The following is a 19,791-nucleotide window of genomic DNA, read 5'->3' as shown; positions in this document are numbered from 1 at the left end:
CTATACCTCATTGTCCCAGGCATCATGAGGTACATAGCTGTGGTTCGTCCACCGAGACCGATGCATGATAGTGGAAGAGACCGTGACAGGGACAGGGGAGGGGGGAGCTAGAAGAAGAATGCCCAGAGGGTTTTTTTTTTCCCTCCACCCCGAGCTGTCACCCAGACTGGTGTGTTACCATAAGCCTGAGTTGAATAGCCTGAATTAGCAGCTGCTATGCGTGGCTGAAAGAATAGGCGTGAGTCAGCCACTTTACTGCAGGGCTAGCATTTCGGCTCCTCCCCTCCCTCATTTTATCTCTCGCTCTGTTCCTGCTGACCTCCTATCTTTCTTTTCAGCGACGGTAAATGCCATGTTGTCCCCAGTTGATTTTTCACCTCCCGTCAGAGGGGGTGGGTGGGGGGTGTCTATGGGCTTGAGGGTAGTTCATTAGCTCAGGACTCTCCAGGGACTTGGAGAAGGAGCTAACTCAGAACTCCCTCACAGTGAGGCCTCTCAAAAACAGAACAAATATAACTCCATTCGTAGGAAACCTCCCTCTGAGCACCCAGTAATGGTCATTAAAAGTATCCGCTTTAATTGCTCCAGCTGGACCGCTGACAGTGGATATGTTTTCGCCTTGAACAGGGATATTCTCTATATCTGAACTCGTTCCACGTCGGTAGAGTTTAGGGGCAGGAAGGGAACTGATGCATGCATATGAAGATGGACAATGGCTAAATCAATTTAGAATCCTCCGTGGTTTTGTACATTCTTCAGCGGTATCAAAGATGTCCGCTATAGCTTTGACCGCGAATAAGTACGGTCTGGATTCTTGACCACCAGACAGTGAGATTTAATTATGTTTTCTGAAGAAGAATGTGTTGAAATATGACACTGGTGAATGGCTGATTCAAGCTATGTCTTGGCTGTCTTTCAGCCAAAATGAGTCAGTGAAGTGTATCAATGCTTACACTGGCTATAAATGAGAATTATTTCAAACTAAGGGGTGAAAGGATGTTATTAGTTTTTGAATGAAGAAAGATCTGAAATGATCTGAATTATGTCGCTGATGCATGGTGAGAATAATAAGAAATGTCCTTTTTGTTTCTTTTCACAGAATAGCTTTTGTTTTCATGATCTGTTTGACAGAGGGCTGTAAGGTGCTTTGGTGTTCTCACTGCGGCTCAAGAAGAGAGATTCAAACCGAGATAGCACATGGTTCAGTCTCACAGAAGCGCGCGCACACACACACACACACACACACACACAGAACAACAGAGAACCAGGGCTGGACCTAGAACAGCCTGTCCAAGTTTTTAGGTCAGCTCCAGACATATGGCTGAGCAGCCACTCTGCACAGCTCTTTGAATGTTTAGACAGCCAGTGTGTTCCAAAGGTACTGCCAGGGCAAATGTCCGCTGCCATCCCCACCAACAGGGCTCTATTTCTGGATGACAATATAGCCACACAGGACCTTGATGCTGGCATAGCATAAAAACTGCTTAGGAAAAAAGATGAGAAAATGTGGAAGGGGGCAAAAGGTGTGCCTTTGGCATTTTATTGAAGTAACAAATTTTTGAGATGGCATCTCTCTGCAGATAACACTAAAAAGACATCAGAAGTATTTGATTTTTGATGAAATTTCATTAGAAAACGAAATATATTCATAAGTGTATGTGTCCCAAACCTGTGAACCCAAGTAAAGGGTCAGATGCTGGACATTCTTTTGGTGCATACACACACACACACACACAGAGTCTGTTAGGCAGGACCATCTAGGTGACACAGAAGTAAATTATTTAGAAGTTGCGTAAGAGGACAACCTTTGTTGATGCTGGGGAGTCTACTATTAGGGCGTGTCCTTGAGTTGAAGAACAACTGCTGCATGTTCTGATACCCAATACCCAAAAGCCCTAGCTATTTCTTTGTTTTGCTGATCACTGTGATATGTATCTGTTTGACCCAGCGCCTTTTTGAGACAGTGGCAGTGACCAGAAAGACACAAACACAACGAGGAAACCATTTTTTATTGCAAGGACAGTCTTGCCCATCCACAGAGAAAACAGAGGCTTCTGTTGTAATGTACATCTTGACTTACATTAATAATGCTTTTATCCACGCGGTATTCCGTAGTTTCATATTCCACCAGCTGAAGCCAGAGAAATGTTGCTTTCTCTGCGAATGTTTGATTAGCCCTTTGGGACATTTTCTTTTTTTCATGTATTATAAACCTGCAAAAACAAAACATAGCCCACCAAGTTCATGTTTTGACTGTAAGACAGTTTAGTTTCAAGGTAAAAATTCATGCGATACTGTTTTTGCTACACTGTCTAGCACCGCTGATGTCACATGAACCATAACATATGACAACAAGTCTTAACTGTTTTTCTAAGGGCCTAGAGATCACTTACTCTGCCACAGAGGAGTGATGGGAGTGTTAATGCCCTGTCCCACTTCAGTGAGAGTCCTCTTGCTTTCCGACATTTTGGATAACACACAATGTGACAATTTAATAGCTTAGCGGTGCTCAGATATCAGGGTGCATATTATTGCTGCTAGCCAGTTCTATTTTTGGCCGGGAATACTGGCAGTGACAGACAAAGAAAAACAATTAAAGCGCATTCATAAGTCTGGGGTTGGGGGTACGAGAGAAAAATAGAGAAAAAGACTAGCCAGCATGATCACTAGAAGCATCTGTTCTTTGTTCTAAGGTCCAGCAAAGTGCCTTTTGACCTACTTACAAGAAAGGTGCTTTTTCAAGTGTGCAGTAAAGCTTACTGTTTTATCTGTTATGAATAGGGAACGAGGTAATCTTCCAGAGCCAAGCCAGATTGAGTGTTCTGTTTCTGTTTTGTTTTTTGTTTTTTTTCCCTCTGTTTTTGTTTTTTCTTTTTTTTCTTTTTTTGTTTTTTTTAATACGTTCCCAGCCTTTGTAGTCACAAACAGACGCTCCTGTTTCACACAGGCCGTGTAGCCGAACTTAGCGGGTGTAAGATCATGGTGCCAGCGTATAAATGTAAGCACTGATGCTTATTATTGAGTCTACCTGCCACACTCAGCTATGAATAAATGATGTCAGATCAGTTCTCACAGTCGTAGCTTTAACCTCACCCTAGACAAGACCAGTTGTTGTGATGCCACAAACTCAATCAATGTGAAATGATTTTTCTTTGTCAATACATCTTTTCATTTGTGAGTTTGCTTTTTTCCCAGCAAATTTTTTTTTTTTTTCTTTTTTTTATGAGACACAGCGCAGTGTTTTTTTGACAAATGTTTGATTATTGAAGAGCAGTCTAGTCTCCTCTCTTAGATAAAGAGTCTTATCTTAGCTTTTATATTGTTAGTAATGAGCACTTCAGTGTCATTTGTTGAGAACCATGCAGCTTTGCAGTATAGTATTCAGAAATCTGTGGCTTGGTATTCTCTAGTTTGTTCATCTTCCTATCGATTTTATGTCACCATTTCTCTATATGCACAACTAAAAGCAGAGCCTAAACCTGCAATATGCAAACTTGTGCAAGTGTTTGGGTGTTTAGGTAGATGAATTTTTGAGTAAAGTGTATTATTTTCACAGGTTCGTTCATTGTGCATATTCTGGCTCTCAGCCGATTTTTAGGTTTTTAGCTTTCCAGTCGTTTTCATTTAACTGCTAATAAAAAATCCAAACAGGTTTCTTTTTTTTTTTTTTGTGAATTCCCACTCGCTAATAGCATCAATATCCCGTTACTCTTCAGCACAGCTTGGGCCTACATTTCTATACTTAATTTTTAATTATGATAGCTCACGGAAAAAAAAAAAATTTGCTTTGGGAGTTCATGCGCTGAGTAAGATGTCTCGTTCATTTGACTCATCATTACCGGAGAACAAAGAATATCACACACAGTTTCAGGGAACCAACAAAAAAAAAGGAGTCAGACGGGTGTCAGCTGTGTAATGTTTGTCTTATTCTGGAACTGTTCTCCGAGAACAAGCAATTCCACAGTCGGTTTCAGAATAAAACTTTTTTCTCATGTTGAGATAAGTGGTATTGCTTCAGCTGGCTTAATTTTTTTCACCATTTTTGGAGCAGTGCGTTGCCTTATCCAATCCCTCCATCCTTAACAGCCCACTGTTAAGATACTGACATATCTCACAGATTCAAACACGCACGCACACACATGCATACACACGCACACACTCTCACTCTGTATCTTAGAGAGGCACAGGGTGTACACTACTCTTTTATTCACAGACATGTACTTATTGCTACTTTTTCGCTCTTTTTTTTTTAAAGAATGCTGTTTTGGACACGGTGTGCTTGGTGGACGGATCGTGCTGTCAATACTTTTTTAATCTACCATCTGCAAAAAGTGACAGACACATTTCCACAAGCCCTGAAATAGACTATTTCTAAGCATGGAATAACAGATTGAGGCAGAAAATGGAAAGCCTTTTTTTTTTTTTTTTTTTATAGCTTGAGAAATTTAGACCAAAAAACCCCCAAAAAACGATGACTCTGTGCTCAGCTTTTGACTGCACTACTGTGCTAGTGAATGTTTTATCAATGTTGAAGTTTCTGAGCGTCAAAAGTTTCTGAGCATTACCTGGAAGGTTTCAGTAAACGGGTCTCAGTAAATGTATCTGTAATGTTGAGGGGATCTGTCTGGCTCTTGGAGGCTTGAAAGATGAAGAATAAGGTCCATAAGATCCAATCAGGTTTACATGAGATGACATTTGTCACTTAACTGGCCTGTAATTTGAATTCAAACAACACTCTTTGTCAGGCATGGTACAAACTTTCAGCTAATTTCTAATTAATACTTTTTTAATGCTCTTAGTGTTATTGCAGAGAAGGTAAAAATAAATTTCACAACAGCAAATAACTGGAAGTGTTATTTAAGGGAAGTCTGAGAGAAATATGTTTTAAAATTGTCATTTACACCTGGCTATAAAATTTCTAAGCATTATAGGATTCAACATGACCATGAGACAGATTCATTTCAGTTTATTTATTTGTAATTCCCAAAAGTATAATGAAGAAACTAAGGAATGAGAACTGGATGTTTTCACTCCAACTGTACGTATACCGTACCATCATATGTTAATTACAGTAGTTAAGATAGATGGACATGATAATTGGAGGTTACTGCATCATTCTTTCATAACTGGAATTAGCGCTGTCATGTGGGATGGATCTCTAACCTTAATGTGTGCCGAGCCGAGTGAAGTGTCAGATTTAGGTATCTAATTGCAAAAATGAGCCCTAATATAGTAGAAAGTGGTTTTTTCGACACACATTCTATTTAAATATTTTCACTATATTTAACCTAAGTGATTCTCTGATTCCTCTTTGACTTTGATCAGGAGGACGTCTTTATACCTTGCAGTTCTCTGAGCAGCAGGTATCTAGCCAAGCTTGTTTTGATTTGATAATCAGTGGAGTTTATTTAGCACACTCCACACTCTTCTTTTCATCCGTCTCCAAGGTCAGCCGTGCTGAGTGTAAGTGAATTATTGGGGAAACTAGGGATATGAGATGTAATTACAGTAATGAGGTATAACTGTGATTTCTCTCTCTCTCTCTCTCTCTGCTGCCTTACTATATATATACCAAGCAAGATCAGTCTGGTTTTACATAGCATGATATAATTGTCTGTCTTTTCCTCTGGACTAGTTTCATGCAACAGTGATACTTTTCTGCCTGTTATTCACTGAGCTTTAGCCCTTATACATCACTGGTGACATTTTCTCCCGGAGAGTATCATCATGAAGTCGATGAATATTTGAAGTTCATTCTGTAAAAGCTTCACTTCAAATTTAATTCTAATGAACTAAAATTTGACTCCTTTAGAGCGCTACCTAGGTGCGATTCCTGCTACACAGCCTCCCATTTAGCCCAGGGAGCTTAGTCTAGACCGGCTACTAATGTGACTCTCTTTTGTCCTCTCTGTCACTTACAGGGTCCAGTGGGAACCGATGACAGCCCGGCCTGTGGCCCAGCCAACGCACAGCAGCCTGGGACACGTCACAGCTTCGTCCAGGAGCACTTTCAGGCCCAGTACAGGCAAGAGTCTGCCCATATGCTCTCACACTCAAGAGATGAACAAAAGAAAAGTTTAAAAGTTATCTCTGATGCTGTTCCACATTGACTAACTTTCTGTCCAGTGTCAGTTTATTGCTGTGTGTTGCACTCTTGTGAATGTTTTGCTTGTTTGATGGTTTTCCTTTGAAGAATAGTGACTAGCAAAAATGTTGGTTGTAACTCGTAACTGTACTGTCTTTTCAGTGGACCCCTTGTTACTTACCATGTACACTTCAAGTTTTTTACACACTGAACTCTAAAGTAGTTTGCCTAAGTTTTGGTAGGAGCATTCATTGTAAATTTGGTGCACTATATACGACTGGAAGAATGCTGCTCATATTTCCTGACAAGTGGACGGGTTTTTTTCTCTCTCAGGTGTGAGTAAAAAAAAAAACTGAACTATTAGAAACTAGGTCAGCTTTCTGTCTGTGACTGTTTGTAGACTTGCTCTTGGTTTTCATAGAGTTCCGTTCTCGTGTTTTGGGCAGATGCAGAAAAAGACCAGAAGGCTTTGTGAGAAGAAATGGGAACACCAAGTTGTTCCTACCCGCTGAGCGTTAAAGTCAGCCCACTTTATACTATATTAGGTAGCTTTAACTTTTCAGACTTCCCATAATAGCTGCCTAGTAACTACAGAACTTTTTTGCAGATGCACACTGTTACCTGTAGTCACACAATGTAATGTGCTATAACAGGAGGTCATGTGTTTTGACTTCTCGTTGAAAATGGATGCAAATCAATGGTTTTCACTACGTGAAAACCTCAATTCTTCAGTTTATTTGAGTAGCATATGAATATCATATCACAGTTCTACCAGCTTGACACTGTTTGTTCTGAATGAGAGGAGATGAGTGAATTTCCTGTGTTAGTGAACTGTAGAATATTTGTGAAGTCTCCTCTAGCTTTGTTTGTCCTCTGGCTTCATTTATTTGCCAGCAGGATATCTAATTAACTTTGCTTGCTGACAAATGGACAGGCTTCCACCTAAAGAACTGTATAGATTTTAAGGTCATATTGTGGGAACAAGAGAATGCCCTCTGGATATGCAGAGCGTCTACTTATGTCATGTACCATAGAAATTGCGGAACGATAGGATAAAAGGAGGAATACTCACAAAACTATCGTTGGCTTTCATATTTTTCCCATTGTTATGACGCCTAGTCTTCATTTCATTTAAATTTCTTTCTTCATGTATGCAAATATCCAAGCCTGTATGTAAGGTGCTTTCAGAGTGGAAGATGGTGATTATACAATAGTGGTATTCTATATGGTGAATATATTTAATGCCTCTTCTGGCAACTGCGTACACTGGGCATTGAAAGCGTGCTTCTGCACAGTGTGCCAAAGCAGCTCAGAGAAGAGTCATTGATCAAGTAGAGCAGCTACCACTCTGCATGTATCACCTGAAGTTGGAGACGACGCATATTCCCAATGCAGGCATATATTAGCCAGGCATTTTGGACAAGCAGCTTTCTAACCATCTGTCACCATACCCTCCTGTGTTATATTCATGCTCTTTATTCTAGACTATGTAGATGTCTTACGTAAATGGGTAAACGCCAGTAGGGTTTTATGGGATAACACAGTTGAATCTGAGATTTTCCAACACGTGACGGATAGATCTGTTTCACGGAACTGAGTATTGTCGTCCAAACCAATTATTATGTCAGGGATGGACAGGAAACTTTAATGAAATCCTCTGTGACGAGAGACGAAGAGTTCACTTGATTTTCCTCAGGCAAACAGGCTCGTCTGGCAGCTACCCGCCGTGTAAACAACACCCACTACTTTCCCCAGTCGGATACTTTGACACATGCATTCAAAAAGTTTCTACGAGATACATTAGCATGCGGCTGGGATTGTTTTATTTAAGAGCACTGTGGTAAAGTCCTTGCACAGGTAACTTTCCAAAATGTGTGTCTCCCCTAGGGCATTGGGCTCTCACAGCAGAACTGTTTCAGCGCACCTTGTCATAGATTCTGGGCGTCTAGAACTCCTTCAGAGTAATGGACCGCCATTCTTCCCAGAAAGTCCTCACGCTGGCAATTTGATGATGGTGCTTTCTCAACGCTGTCACCCACTGCTGCAGGACCTCTGTTTAAGCGTTCAGTTAGGTGGAGATCTGGCGACTGAAAAGAGCAATGGGTTACGGTTTATATCATTTTCATGCTCTTCAAACTGTTCAGGATCCATTTATTTCCTGTGGATGAGGCCACTGTCATCCCCAAAGAGTCCAGCCCCATCAGGATAGAAATGTTTCGCTACAGGGTGGAGATTACCACTCAGGACGGCTTTGCATTTATCAGCGTTCACCTCGCCCGTCCAAGGGAGCCGATGATATGTGATTTTTGAGTCGCCATCCCCGAAGCCAAACTTGGCCCAAAAATCAATCTCTTTTAAAGATAACGGGCTCTCTTCCTCTTGGTACAACGACCAAAACTTCGGCCGACCCGCCACGCCCAGCATTTTCATCCGTGGCCCTGAACGTCATCGGATGTTAATTGCTTAATGAGGTCAGGAAGAAAAACTGTTAGAGGACCTGCTTTCAATAAACTTTTGAGCCTCCATTTACAAAAATGTTCCCTCTATTTTGGCAGGTTAACTCTAGCTTTCCGTCTTTAAATGAAGCATTCTGCGTCGGAGCGACTTAAAGCGTGGGTTACTTCTTGTCCTCTCAGGCATCTAATAATAAACTGTTTTCCCCAAACAGCTGTTTGTCAATGCGAGCAGGGTCTTCCTGTAATTGCCAGACAGGATCAAACACTTGTGCACTAATTCCTTCCTAATTGAGTAGGTCTTTAGTGGAGTGTAGGAAGAGGAGATGCGACAGGTGCAGGGACAAAATGTACACAAAAATGTACTGAAGGTTCAAACACTGAACACGCTGAAATATGCTGGGTCGAGAGAAATCCACTTTGGGTCACCCCGGCGGTTTAAGTTTCTATCCCAGCCGCTTTGGATCGAGGGATTTACTGTACTCTTGGATTTGTTTGAGTACATTGCTTGGTGAAAATAGCCCACTGGGTTGGTCGGCATAATAGACCCAGTACAATAGGTGGGGGAAGAAACGCTAATGGAGAGAGAAGCAACAAAAGTTGTTCCCAGTTATGTCTGTCTCTTCTTTTCAGTGACACATGATATATACACTGCAAAATATCCATGTTTTGCAATGCACCAACCCATACCAGTCCCATTCTATGTATAATACTGTTTAATATTTCAGCAGACATAGTTCACAGTTAATAATCAGAGCGCTCTATTCCGATTAAAAAACTTTCTATTAGGTATTATTGTTACCTCAATTTAAAGAAAGAGACTTGGGAACAGATTGGAGGACAGTAGTGGCCCTGTATCTATTTATCTCTCACCAACTGCTTAAATTTCTAGTGCTTTCAATGTATTGGAAGGGGTTTTTTTGTAACATATTTTTCTCAGAATCTCAGATGGTTTTATTGTGATAGCAGACTAAGCTCCTTTAATAACGAAGGCTATCGATTAGTTCCTCCGAGTTTTCGAAGTAAAGATTAAAATTATATTTGTCAATCCCTGCACACATACACATAACACAACAACTTTTGAAATAACATAGAAGTTTTGTTTGTTTGTCTATTTGTTTGCTTTTTATTTTTAGTCCAATAATATTGTTCTTATGTTCTCTGACTGCATTTTTTTTTTGTTAAGATCCTTGGTCTAATTGTAAGATCACAAGAACAGGCACTCCACATTCCCTTGTCTTGTTCTTTTTATGTCTCATTCAGACTCCCTCTGGCATCCTGGCTCTGTTGTCTACACTGAATAATTGCTCGCAATTAAACGCAGACACTCAGGGCTTTTTTTTTTCCCCTCACTGGGAAATGGCACTGATGTTAATGCTTGTTGTTGTTTTAAATCTAAGTTTAAATCTTTGTCCCAAAAAAAAGGAGCTTCAGCACAAGAGGTTAGGGTTTCGTCATTGAAAGAAGCGAGATTCTTTTTTTCACGAAGTCGCAGTGAGCCGAGCGATATCCATGACAACCATTCATAAACAGTCATTCGCGGCTGATATCCTACCAACGGCGTCCGCGGTAACGTGTCCATCCTGTCCTGTCCGAACGGCGGTTTTGGTGGGCGGGGGTCCTGAGAGACCATTTCACAGGCACTCACCGGGATCATCTGTTCCCGATACGAGGCCTTTTTGAAGTGCGCGTAGCAGGAAGAGTATCAGCGAGCCTCATAAATCCGCGGTGCTCTCTTTGATGTCTCCGGTTTCTCTCCGGCTGCCAAAATTTTCCCTCCCTCTCTCCGTCCGCGCTCTCCTGGCCTGGCTGCACAGGGCCAAGCAACTGGCCTGTTAATGATTCCATTTATTTAACCTCACATTCCCACACCCGCAATTAAACACCGGCCCAATTACCCTGACCCGCCACTGTTGCAAAGTTAATTGTTAAAACCTCTTATTTATCTCTCTGACCCACTGATTATTTTATCTGTGTCCTGTTTCTTTCATCCTATTGTTTATTTCGGGGGGGGGGGGGGGGGGGGCTGTTTTTGGATGTGCTCAAATAGAGCACTACCCAGCAGTGACACGTTTTGTTCATTTTACATGATCCTGATAAGCTCTGGATTGTTTTTTTTTTTGTTTTGTTTTTTTAACCTGGGATAACCTTTTTCTCGCATACTTATCGTTTATGTTTCTGTGGAGGTAATGAATTCCCCTGGACTGAGCAAGCCTTTGAGGCAGACAGCAACAGCAGACGCCTGGCCTGAGATGATAGCCCAAAACACGGACTCATTGCTTGGGAGGGAAAAAAAAAAAATCAGTTCCACCTACTGTACTACTCTGAGCTTTCACGTTTTTTTGACGCTCTGATGGCAGCTATCAGAGAACCTCAGAATGCAGACGGAGAGCAGGGGCAATTACCGCCCGGGATGGTGTCTCACAGTGTCAGCTGGTCCTTTAGCAGAACCATACACAACACACACCAACAGATAAGACTGTACAGCCTATTTTTAATGGTACCAAGGCCGCAAACACAATATGAAATCAAAAATTTTGTTCAGCGGCATCAGAACGTTATAACTGCTCACACATCGAAGATCACCTCTATTCATATCAATCTCTCAGACAAACGTGGTCTGAAGAAGAATTTGCTGATAACAACCTCAGTTTAATCACTTGCCCCGTGATTAACGCTGCAGTCCCCCAGTTTGTGTTGTGTTAAACTAACTTTTTTTTTTCTTTTTTTTTTTTTTGTGCAAATTCGTAGGTCTGACACAGCAGTTACGGAAGCAAAAATATTTTGCAATGACAGTTAGCAAATTGATTTTGGGTCGTGCTCATTGACTTTCTTCAGGCTATATTGCGGAGGGACCGTCAGAGAACAAGCCATTTAAACGGGCTTTGTTTTAATTTCCCATGCCAGCAGCCGTTTGCAGAAAGCCTCCTCCGTGCAGATTTATCCAGTTTTCTTTGCCCTCGTTCACTTGACAGGCCAGCCGTAAAACAAGAAAAACATTTCTGTCGGCGATGACGGGAGCGAGAAATATATTTAAACTGTTTAAAGAACATCCTGTTTATTATGGTAATGTTTATCGGCATGGCCGTCGCGTCCTTATTTGAGTTGTACTTTCATACTTGTCTTTGTAAATAACGAAAAATGCTTAGTCGTGTCCTCTCAAAGCCTTTTGAAGGCTTTGAGGCTATTGAGAATTGATTAAAAAAGAAAAAAAAAAAAAACAAGTTCCACAGAGTTCAGTCTTCCCTCTGAAAAGCAACACTGTGTCAAAGCTATCAAGACCAAGATCATCCACACACAGGCCTGCCGACAGGCCTCACTCTAGCCTCGGTCCGTTCAGACTTCTGACAGACACTGGTGAGTCATGACTGTCTGCACGACAACACATCCACTCAGTCAGTGACCCGCTGCCACACACATGCCCATGCACACATGCATATGAATGCAAACATTAGCACTTCCAAAGCTGTTTGGTTTGATTACACTGACATGCACAGCATTTTCTCTGAGTTCCTACAAATTCATAGTGGTGCTTTCTGTTTGCTCCCCTGTCAGCACGGGGGGGCGGGGGGGGGGCTCAATGAAAGCACTGTCAGCGACTTGGTATCATCATGCCACACAGCCGCTGTAATCTTGGCTTTTTTTTTTAAGAAGCTGTGGCTAAATACAAGAGGGTCGCGTGGCCCCGGAGGCATGGTTCAGTGCGCGTTGTTAAGGAACAGAGTTTAATCTATCTGATCTTTTCAAATCTCTCAGTTCTGACAAAACCGTCTGCCAGAAAACAAAACGCTCATCTATCCACTCAGTAACTCGGCTCAGTCAAACGTAGCCTCTGGCTCTTTTTTAGTTTATGCACAAAATGTATTACATGAATATTGGTTATCCTTCTTTCTTCTTCTTCTCTCTCTCTCTCTCTCTCTCTCTCTCTCACTCTCTCTCTCTCTCTCTCTCTCTCCCTGGTCTGCCCACTGGTCCCTTCTTCCTCTACCTTCTTTTCCTAACGTCACTCTTTCGATTTATCTCTCTTTCCTTCTCTCCTCCCCTCCCTCTCTTGATCCGGGCTCACCTTATCATACTGTTAAATCCCTCATGTTTGCACGGCTAAACCGAGGGCTCATCCCCTGCTGATCTGCTGTCCATCCATGTTGCGGTGACACGCAACGCAACCTCTATGTTTAATAACGTGCGTGCAGAAGGATTTGTTATTCCTAATCACGTTTGTGTTGGGTTTCGATGGCAGTCGTACCGCCTGCTTTGCAGGTCCAAGCGATTAAGGGCTGTGAACGGGAGGTTTTTTTTGCGCGGGCTGGCGATGTCACTCGCGTCTTGCGCCCCCGCTGCCAGCTCTGGCCACGCGGTCGTCTTTTTCGGAGGGTTTTGCGTTCTCCGTTTCTCTCTTTCTCTCTTCTCGTTTACTTTTCGTTCTTTTCCTTCCTTTGTTTTTTCGGTCTCTTTTTTTTTTCTACACCAATCTATATTTCTATTTTTTTTTTCTACTTTTCTCTCTCACTTGTTTTTTTAATGCCCTCTAAAAAATTCAAATTAATACGTTTTAGTACTTTATTCACTTTTAAATATTTCACCGTTTTTTTTTTTTGCTTTCAGTCTGACTTTGCGGCGTCACCTGCGTTCTCGGCGTTTAGCCGCATACCTAAATGCATTTTCAGTGTTCCTCTGTTCAATAATGAAGTGCAGGTCTATACCAGATGCTTTGAAAGATGTGTGTTTCCTCATATGTTTCTCTCCCGAGCAAAGTGCCAAAGAGAAATCTATATCTGTCGTTTGATTTAAATTTTGTTTGTGCTTGTTTTGAAATATTTGGGTCATTTCTTATGCTTCCTGTCTGCTGTTTTGTTATTTCATTTAGTCAGATACACGTCTGGCTGTCACCTAAGCGCTTGTTAGATCAGGTTGTGATCAACTGTGTAATTTGAAGTAAATAACTTTCATTACTCAAGCCATTTGTGATGATAGTTGACGTCTGGAAAGAAAGAACAAAAACAGTGTAATAATAATGATAATAAACCTTGAGTTCCATTTCTGTAAATGGCCTTGAAATGTACAAAAAAAATCTCCATTTTATTTTCCCATGGTGCTGTTTTGTTATGGTTTTTTTTCTCATCATAAACAGTGTTCTGTTTTGCTGGATCAGTGTGCAGTCAGTCATATTGATGCATGCTCTTCTTGTGTGTTTTTAGGTCCTCGCTGACGTGCCCTCATTGCCTTAAACAGAGCAACACTTTTGACCCCTTCCTGTGTATCTCTCTCCCCATTCCTCTGAGACAGACCAGGTAAGTCTAGACAATACACAGGGCTGTAATAATAACTGCATCGCGCGATTGACACGCAGATCCAAAACATTCATAGCCAGACACTTCCCCCCTCCCCCCCCCAACCCCTTTTCAAAGGTGCCAAAAAATCCTGCAATTCAGCAAAATCTCAGGAGCGACAGAAGACAGAGGTCTGTCTGTCAGCAAGGAATATAGTTCTCAGGTTCCTAATACGGGGAAGATGGGAGTAAGCCAGTGACTTTGCAAAAGCAAGGCAAAAGTAATACTCTGTTGTCATGAGACGCCTACACCAAAATCAACTGCTGCCTGTTACTTTGTTATATTCCACGGAGTGGCACTTCATTCTGGCTCACTCGCCTCCATCGCCGCGTATCATCCGAAAACCTCCCCTAATAGCTTTCGTTCCCTCCACACGGCTCTCGGATAGCCATTATTAATAGCATGTTATCTTTCATTCATATCTAAATCTTTAACCATCTCTAGCTGGGAGGTATTCATTACCCTGCCATGCTTTTGTATATTAATATACTGATTAATGTTTTCCGGATTTATGAGTTTTTCGTCAGTTTAACTACACGTTGATGCGTGCTGGTGGTTGTTTTGCAAATCAGCCTCATCACAGATAAAAATTGTGATTTACTACCATCCGCTGTGATAGAAATGAATGATAATGAGCATAGCCACTGAAATCAGCCCTTCCTGTTTGTCGCCGTGGCAACCTCCGGGCACAGAAACGCCATTGGCCCCCGGGCACAGTGCCCCGGCCCTGACAGGCCGAGCCAATCCCGCAGCTCCCTCTTGTCACCGAGCTTTCTGTCCAGATTGGCTGATTAGCCTCGTTAAAGGCACACTGGGTCAGTGCTGGAGGATGTAGACAGCCCAGCGCTCTGTCACCTGTCTGCTTGGGTCTGCACAGATCCTGGAACAGTGTTTTGCCATCCTGCTCCAAGAGGCCCACAGCTCTGCACATGTGAGGTTACCCTCTGCCATAATGCGCATGCCAACACACCACTAAACAAAGGCTTGATCATCAGCCCATGAGTGGAATCCGGTTAGTTAGATCACGGCTAGATCTAAAATGTGTAATTCTGTGGGTGTCCGGGAGCAGCATTGGGAAACACTGTCTTAGAAGATTTCTCTGGAATCACTGAGTTAGCCATTTGGAATCAGTTTAGGTAATATGGATGGAATGTCTGGCGTTTGTTTGGGGTAATTCAGTACTTTGGTTATAAAACTGAGAGTTACCAATCGGAATCCAGTTTAGGCTTTGTCCAATCTAAATCAATGTAGTAAATATGAGAAAATTAGACATTAAACATACTTCTTCAGACTCCCCAGTAACTAACTGAATATGGTTGGCAAACACAAAGCCTAAAATGAATTCTTGTCGCTTTGAAAGTGTCTGTCAGCATGCCTCATTACCTACAGTCAACACAAGATGTTTTGCCAGCAGACACACAGATGGTTAGTTAGACTGACAGACAGTCCGCATGTGTAGACCCTTCTTCAACAAACTCAGCTCAGCACGTCAACAAACACAAAATCTAAAGGAACTTCGCACAGGCTCATCTTGTTTCATTTAAAGAAAGTATAGATTTCAGTAACTTTTGACTTTTGTTAAATATTTGGGTTATTCAGCACAGGCTTGAATAATGCATAAAAGACATGGGAGTTCATCTAAAAGGCCATTTTGACTCTATCTACTGCCTTCTGATAGCTCTTGAGCCGTAATGGCCGCCAGAGTTGCGAATGCTCTCTGATGCTGCTGAGAGCTTTTCCTGCTGAGCTGCCCCACTGGCCAGGGCTCCATCTACACTCTCAGTGAGAGGCCATCTCAAGCCAAACACACACAGCATGTGACAGATGAAAACTCTTTAGCTGTCTCAGATGGGTATTTGCCAGCCCTCCTGCTCTGACTCTGTGTGTGTGTGTGTGTGTGTGTGTGTGTGTGTTACCACAGTCCAAACTGTGGAGGGATGTCATACAGTTTGTTTTGAAAACAAACACACATCCACAGTCTCACACACACACACACCCTGCAACCTGCTATTATAAATGTCTTTCTTACATTCTCATTTTCTGATAGGGCTTGGCTCATTTAAGAATTGCAAATATAAAATTTCCCTAAATGTCTTGCCAGTGACATTACCAAACGTGTGCCAATACCTGACCTAATATGAAATGGAATTTTGTTTGTGTAGTTTTTTTGTGAGCCTTAGCTGATTGACACACTGTCTGTCTGTTTCTGCCTGCAGGCCCCTGAATGTGACCCTGGCGTTTAGCACAAAGGGCCAGCGACACCTGAGGGTGGGACTAGCGGTGCCTCTGTTTGGCTCAGTTTCCATACTGAGAGCCATGGTAGCAGAGGAGGGCAAGATCTCACCAGATCAGGTGTGTTTTCTCTCTCTCCCTCTCTCCCTCTCTCTCTGTCTCTCTCTCTCTTTCTCCTCTCTCTCTCTCTCTCTCTCTCCCTCTCCCTCTCTCTCTGTATCTCTCTCTCTTTCTCTTTCTCTCTCCCTCTCTCTCTCTCTATGTCTCTCTCTCTTACTCATACGCACACACACACACACACACACACATATAAACACACAACTCACAGGCACACTAACACATCCATAGTCACCTGACCGTGTTCTGTCCATACATCCCTGTCTTGGCAGCCATGTCATCTGATCATGCTCCATCCGTCCTGGAGCACAATTAAACGATTAGAATTATTTTTCAGTGATCTGTCTTCTCAAACACTCGTTCTCTTTGAGAGAGCTCTGCATAGAAGTCTAGACAGAAGCTGTTTGTGTTCCTGCCTGATGCATTTTTAAATAAGCCTCATGCTAAACTCACTCCTTTACTTTCACTTTCTCTTTCTTTCTTTTTTCCACGCTTTCTCTCTCTCTCTCTCTCTCTCTCTCTCTCTCTCTCTCCTTCTCTCTCTCTGAACATCTCCCCCTGCGGTTTGCCCTCTCTTTCGGTTTTCTTCTCTCTCTCCCCTACTGTTCACATCCAGCCATATCTCTTTCTTTTATCACTCTCTTTCTCCCTGAGTAGCTCAGCTGTTTTTCTTTAACTGTCAACGTCCCATTGCGTCTAGTTCTAAGAAGATTCAGGGCCAAAGATGAATCCACTCATATTCCATCTCTTCTGGGTCCCCCACAGCTTTCTTGCTGCAAGCCCTTTTGTAATAGATTAATCCCTTTTATGAGATTTACTGACTTGGAGCCTCTGCTAAAATTCCGTCACACTGGTTCATTTGTAATTGTTGCTCTTAAAAGCGTAAAGATGATCAGTTTTTACTTGAAGCTTACAAGGCCACAGGGCAAACAGGCGGAGGGAATATTAGCTTATGCTGGTTTTTGGGAAAGCAACTTTTTTTTTTTTTTTGCCAAATTGTATGAGGTCATTTGGCAGTGAACGCGAATGTTTGTTGTTACAACGCTTCGACACAAGACGAGCGCAGAGGGGTTACCAGATGAGAACCGAAGAAATCTGCTCTCGCCTTTTTCTCGGGCGCTCACGGGCGTTCCTTTAAATGTCGTTTACTGTCTCAAAACTTCTCAAAACAGATTACATCTGTCTCAGCTTCTCAAAACAGATTACAAATGTCCTACAGTCTGTTTTTGCCGAGAGAGAGAGAGAGAGAGAGAGAGAAAAGCCCAACATCTTTGGACCAATTAGGCTGAGATGTGGCCAGAATCCCAGCAGATGAAAAGCGCTCAGTATGTGTGGGAGGGTGGGGTTGAGGGGGTGCTGGTGCATTTGTGTCTAAAACACTATGGGCTATAAATTAATGAAATAGTTCTCTGTGGCTAATAAAAATGAGAGCATGGCTCTTGCCTAAGTAATGAAAGGTCATTTCCACTGGAGGTTCAGCAGGTCAACTTGGAGGTATTATTAGTGCTGTGAACATCCAGTAGCATCCCAAGAGCACAGGAGTGCTCTTAGAGGTCAGAGACTAAAATTTATGTTGCTCTCGTATCCACTAATTAAGGTGTGATTCTGGAAGCCTGGTTTGCAATGTCGTATCACAGGGAAAGCCAGTGCAAGGAGAGGGAAGCTGAGCCGTAAATGAGAAAAGAATCCCAAATTTTTTCTACATTCTGATTTGCTTGACTGCGTGTGTGTTTCGGGTCCATTTTTTAGGTGACCCACTACGGATGTGGTCAATCTACCGTTAATTTAAAAGCTTATCCGCAATCCTTTAAGCTCCCGACATCCTCTCACATCAAATATTAGCTGTTAATACTTTGGACTGGCTGCAGGTAAAGCCGTTTCAGAGATGTTCTCAGCCTTTTGCGGTTAGAGACACTCTGCCCCTAACACTAACCTCCTCCAGAGAGCTGTGCGCTCTCAGATTATCGTTTTAGCACTTCCCCTGAAACTTGCCCGGGTCCGCACTTTTTTTTAAAACGTGACACAAGACGGATGGAAATGAACAAACAGCTCCGAAGTAATATCAATTCAGGGCACAGACTCTCATCGTTGCAGTTTCACACATTTTAAAAATTGTGTGGCTAGACAGACAGGGCACCGAGTTCAGCCAGTTTACGGAGGAATTTATCTCCCCCTGGTGGACGGCACTGAAGTGAGTAGAAAGATAAGAAAAGAGAGAGATGGAGGGGAAAAAAAGAGAGGGGGAAAAGAAACAGACCTACTGCTGTGTCTAATAGCTTGTCATACCGCATCGATGAAGCAGCGCCGATACCGTCTTGGAATTCGTGATTTGATAGCAGCGCACTGAACTCACCCAGGGGAGAAAGATGGTCATTGCTTGAATGTTTTTACCAAAAACCTATTTCCACTTCCCAGCAAGATGATCTGTTTCAGGAACAGCAGATTGTCGTATTCCAGCATGTTCAGATACAGGAGTAAATAGGGGAAGAGTGCTTTTGATACAAGCAGAATTCTCTGAATCTTAACACGCGTTCAGCTAGACAGCGTATCTGTTAAATCCCACTGGTTTCGGTTTTTTAATGTTCACTCATGCCAGACACACCATACATCTGAAGTTGGATGTGCTTTTGATCTAAACATGAAGCAAACATATTTTTCCAGCTTGATGAAATAGGAACCTTTGACTCGTTTATTCAGGAGCTGGGGCTACACCTGTAACACAGTTGTACTGATTTTTTCTCGGCCTCGGTCATGGGCAGACTTCAAATCCTCAGCTTGCACAAGAAAAAGCACACTTTGTTGTAACAGCTACCACTGGAAGCCTCAGGGTAGTGTTTTCAATATCCATAAACTCTATCCACACAGAATAAAGATGTCTGATGATTTCGCAAGTAGACTAAAATATTTGGTCTCCCTTGCTGATTTATATATTTGTGGAACCAAATAAAGAATCAAAATGTGCGTCTGTGTGTGTGTGTGTGTGTGTGTGTGTGTGTGTGTGTGTGTGTGTGTGTGTGTGAACGTATACCTCAGACTTAGATATGAATGTTTCATATTAAAACCTGAGCAAGATTATTTTCTTTCGGTTTCTCTCTTTGTATCAGGTAATCCTGGCCGAGATTTATCCCAAGGGGTTTCAGCGTTCCTTCTCTGACGATGACGACCTGACCAGCATCGCTGAGAGCGACATCATCTATGCCTTCCAAGCCCTGCCCCACCTCAGTAGGGGAGGCTCCACAAGATTCTCAGGTAACCATAGCAATAGCAGAGGTTTCTGTACTCTAGCCTGAAGCAGCAGAAACTGACAGGGTGCACAAAGTCCACAGCCACGATACACTCTTTCTTTCACTATAACTTTAAATTCATTTTCAGCATCAATGAAACCTAGTTCTTCAGAATCAAGCTGAAACTAATGGCAAGTGGCTGCCCCGCATGCCCCGCATGCACTGACACAACCCAGTGCCCCTTGGTTACCCCCCTCATAAACTATCATCCGGTTGGGCTGCCTTGATCGAGGAGTTCACTACAAGTGGAAAAGTCTGGGAAGAAAACAATTGTCTGAAAAAAATACCTC

General features: G+C 42.5%; 1 protein-coding gene across 1 annotated transcript in view; it reads left to right on the top strand.

The window, feature by feature from the left end:
* Window positions 1-19,791, top strand: part of usp43a (ubiquitin specific peptidase 43a) — a 54,169-nt gene that overhangs the window by 15,513 nt on the left and 18,865 nt on the right. The window contains exons 3-6 of the mRNA XM_030782532.1: window positions 5,922-6,025; window positions 13,737-13,829; window positions 16,085-16,220; window positions 19,322-19,466. Coding sequence (XP_030638392.1) covers window positions 5,922-6,025; window positions 13,737-13,829; window positions 16,085-16,220; window positions 19,322-19,466 — 478 coding nt within the window. The remainder of the gene's footprint in view (window positions 1-5,921; window positions 6,026-13,736; window positions 13,830-16,084; window positions 16,221-19,321; window positions 19,467-19,791) is intronic.

This window comes from Chanos chanos, chromosome 8 (genome assembly GCF_902362185.1).
Source record: "Chanos chanos chromosome 8, fChaCha1.1, whole genome shotgun sequence".
In the NCBI taxonomy this organism is placed as follows: domain Eukaryota; kingdom Metazoa; phylum Chordata; class Actinopteri; order Gonorynchiformes; family Chanidae; genus Chanos; species Chanos chanos.
Note: the sequence above shows the minus strand (reverse complement) of the source record. Positions and strands in the feature narration are given on the sequence as shown.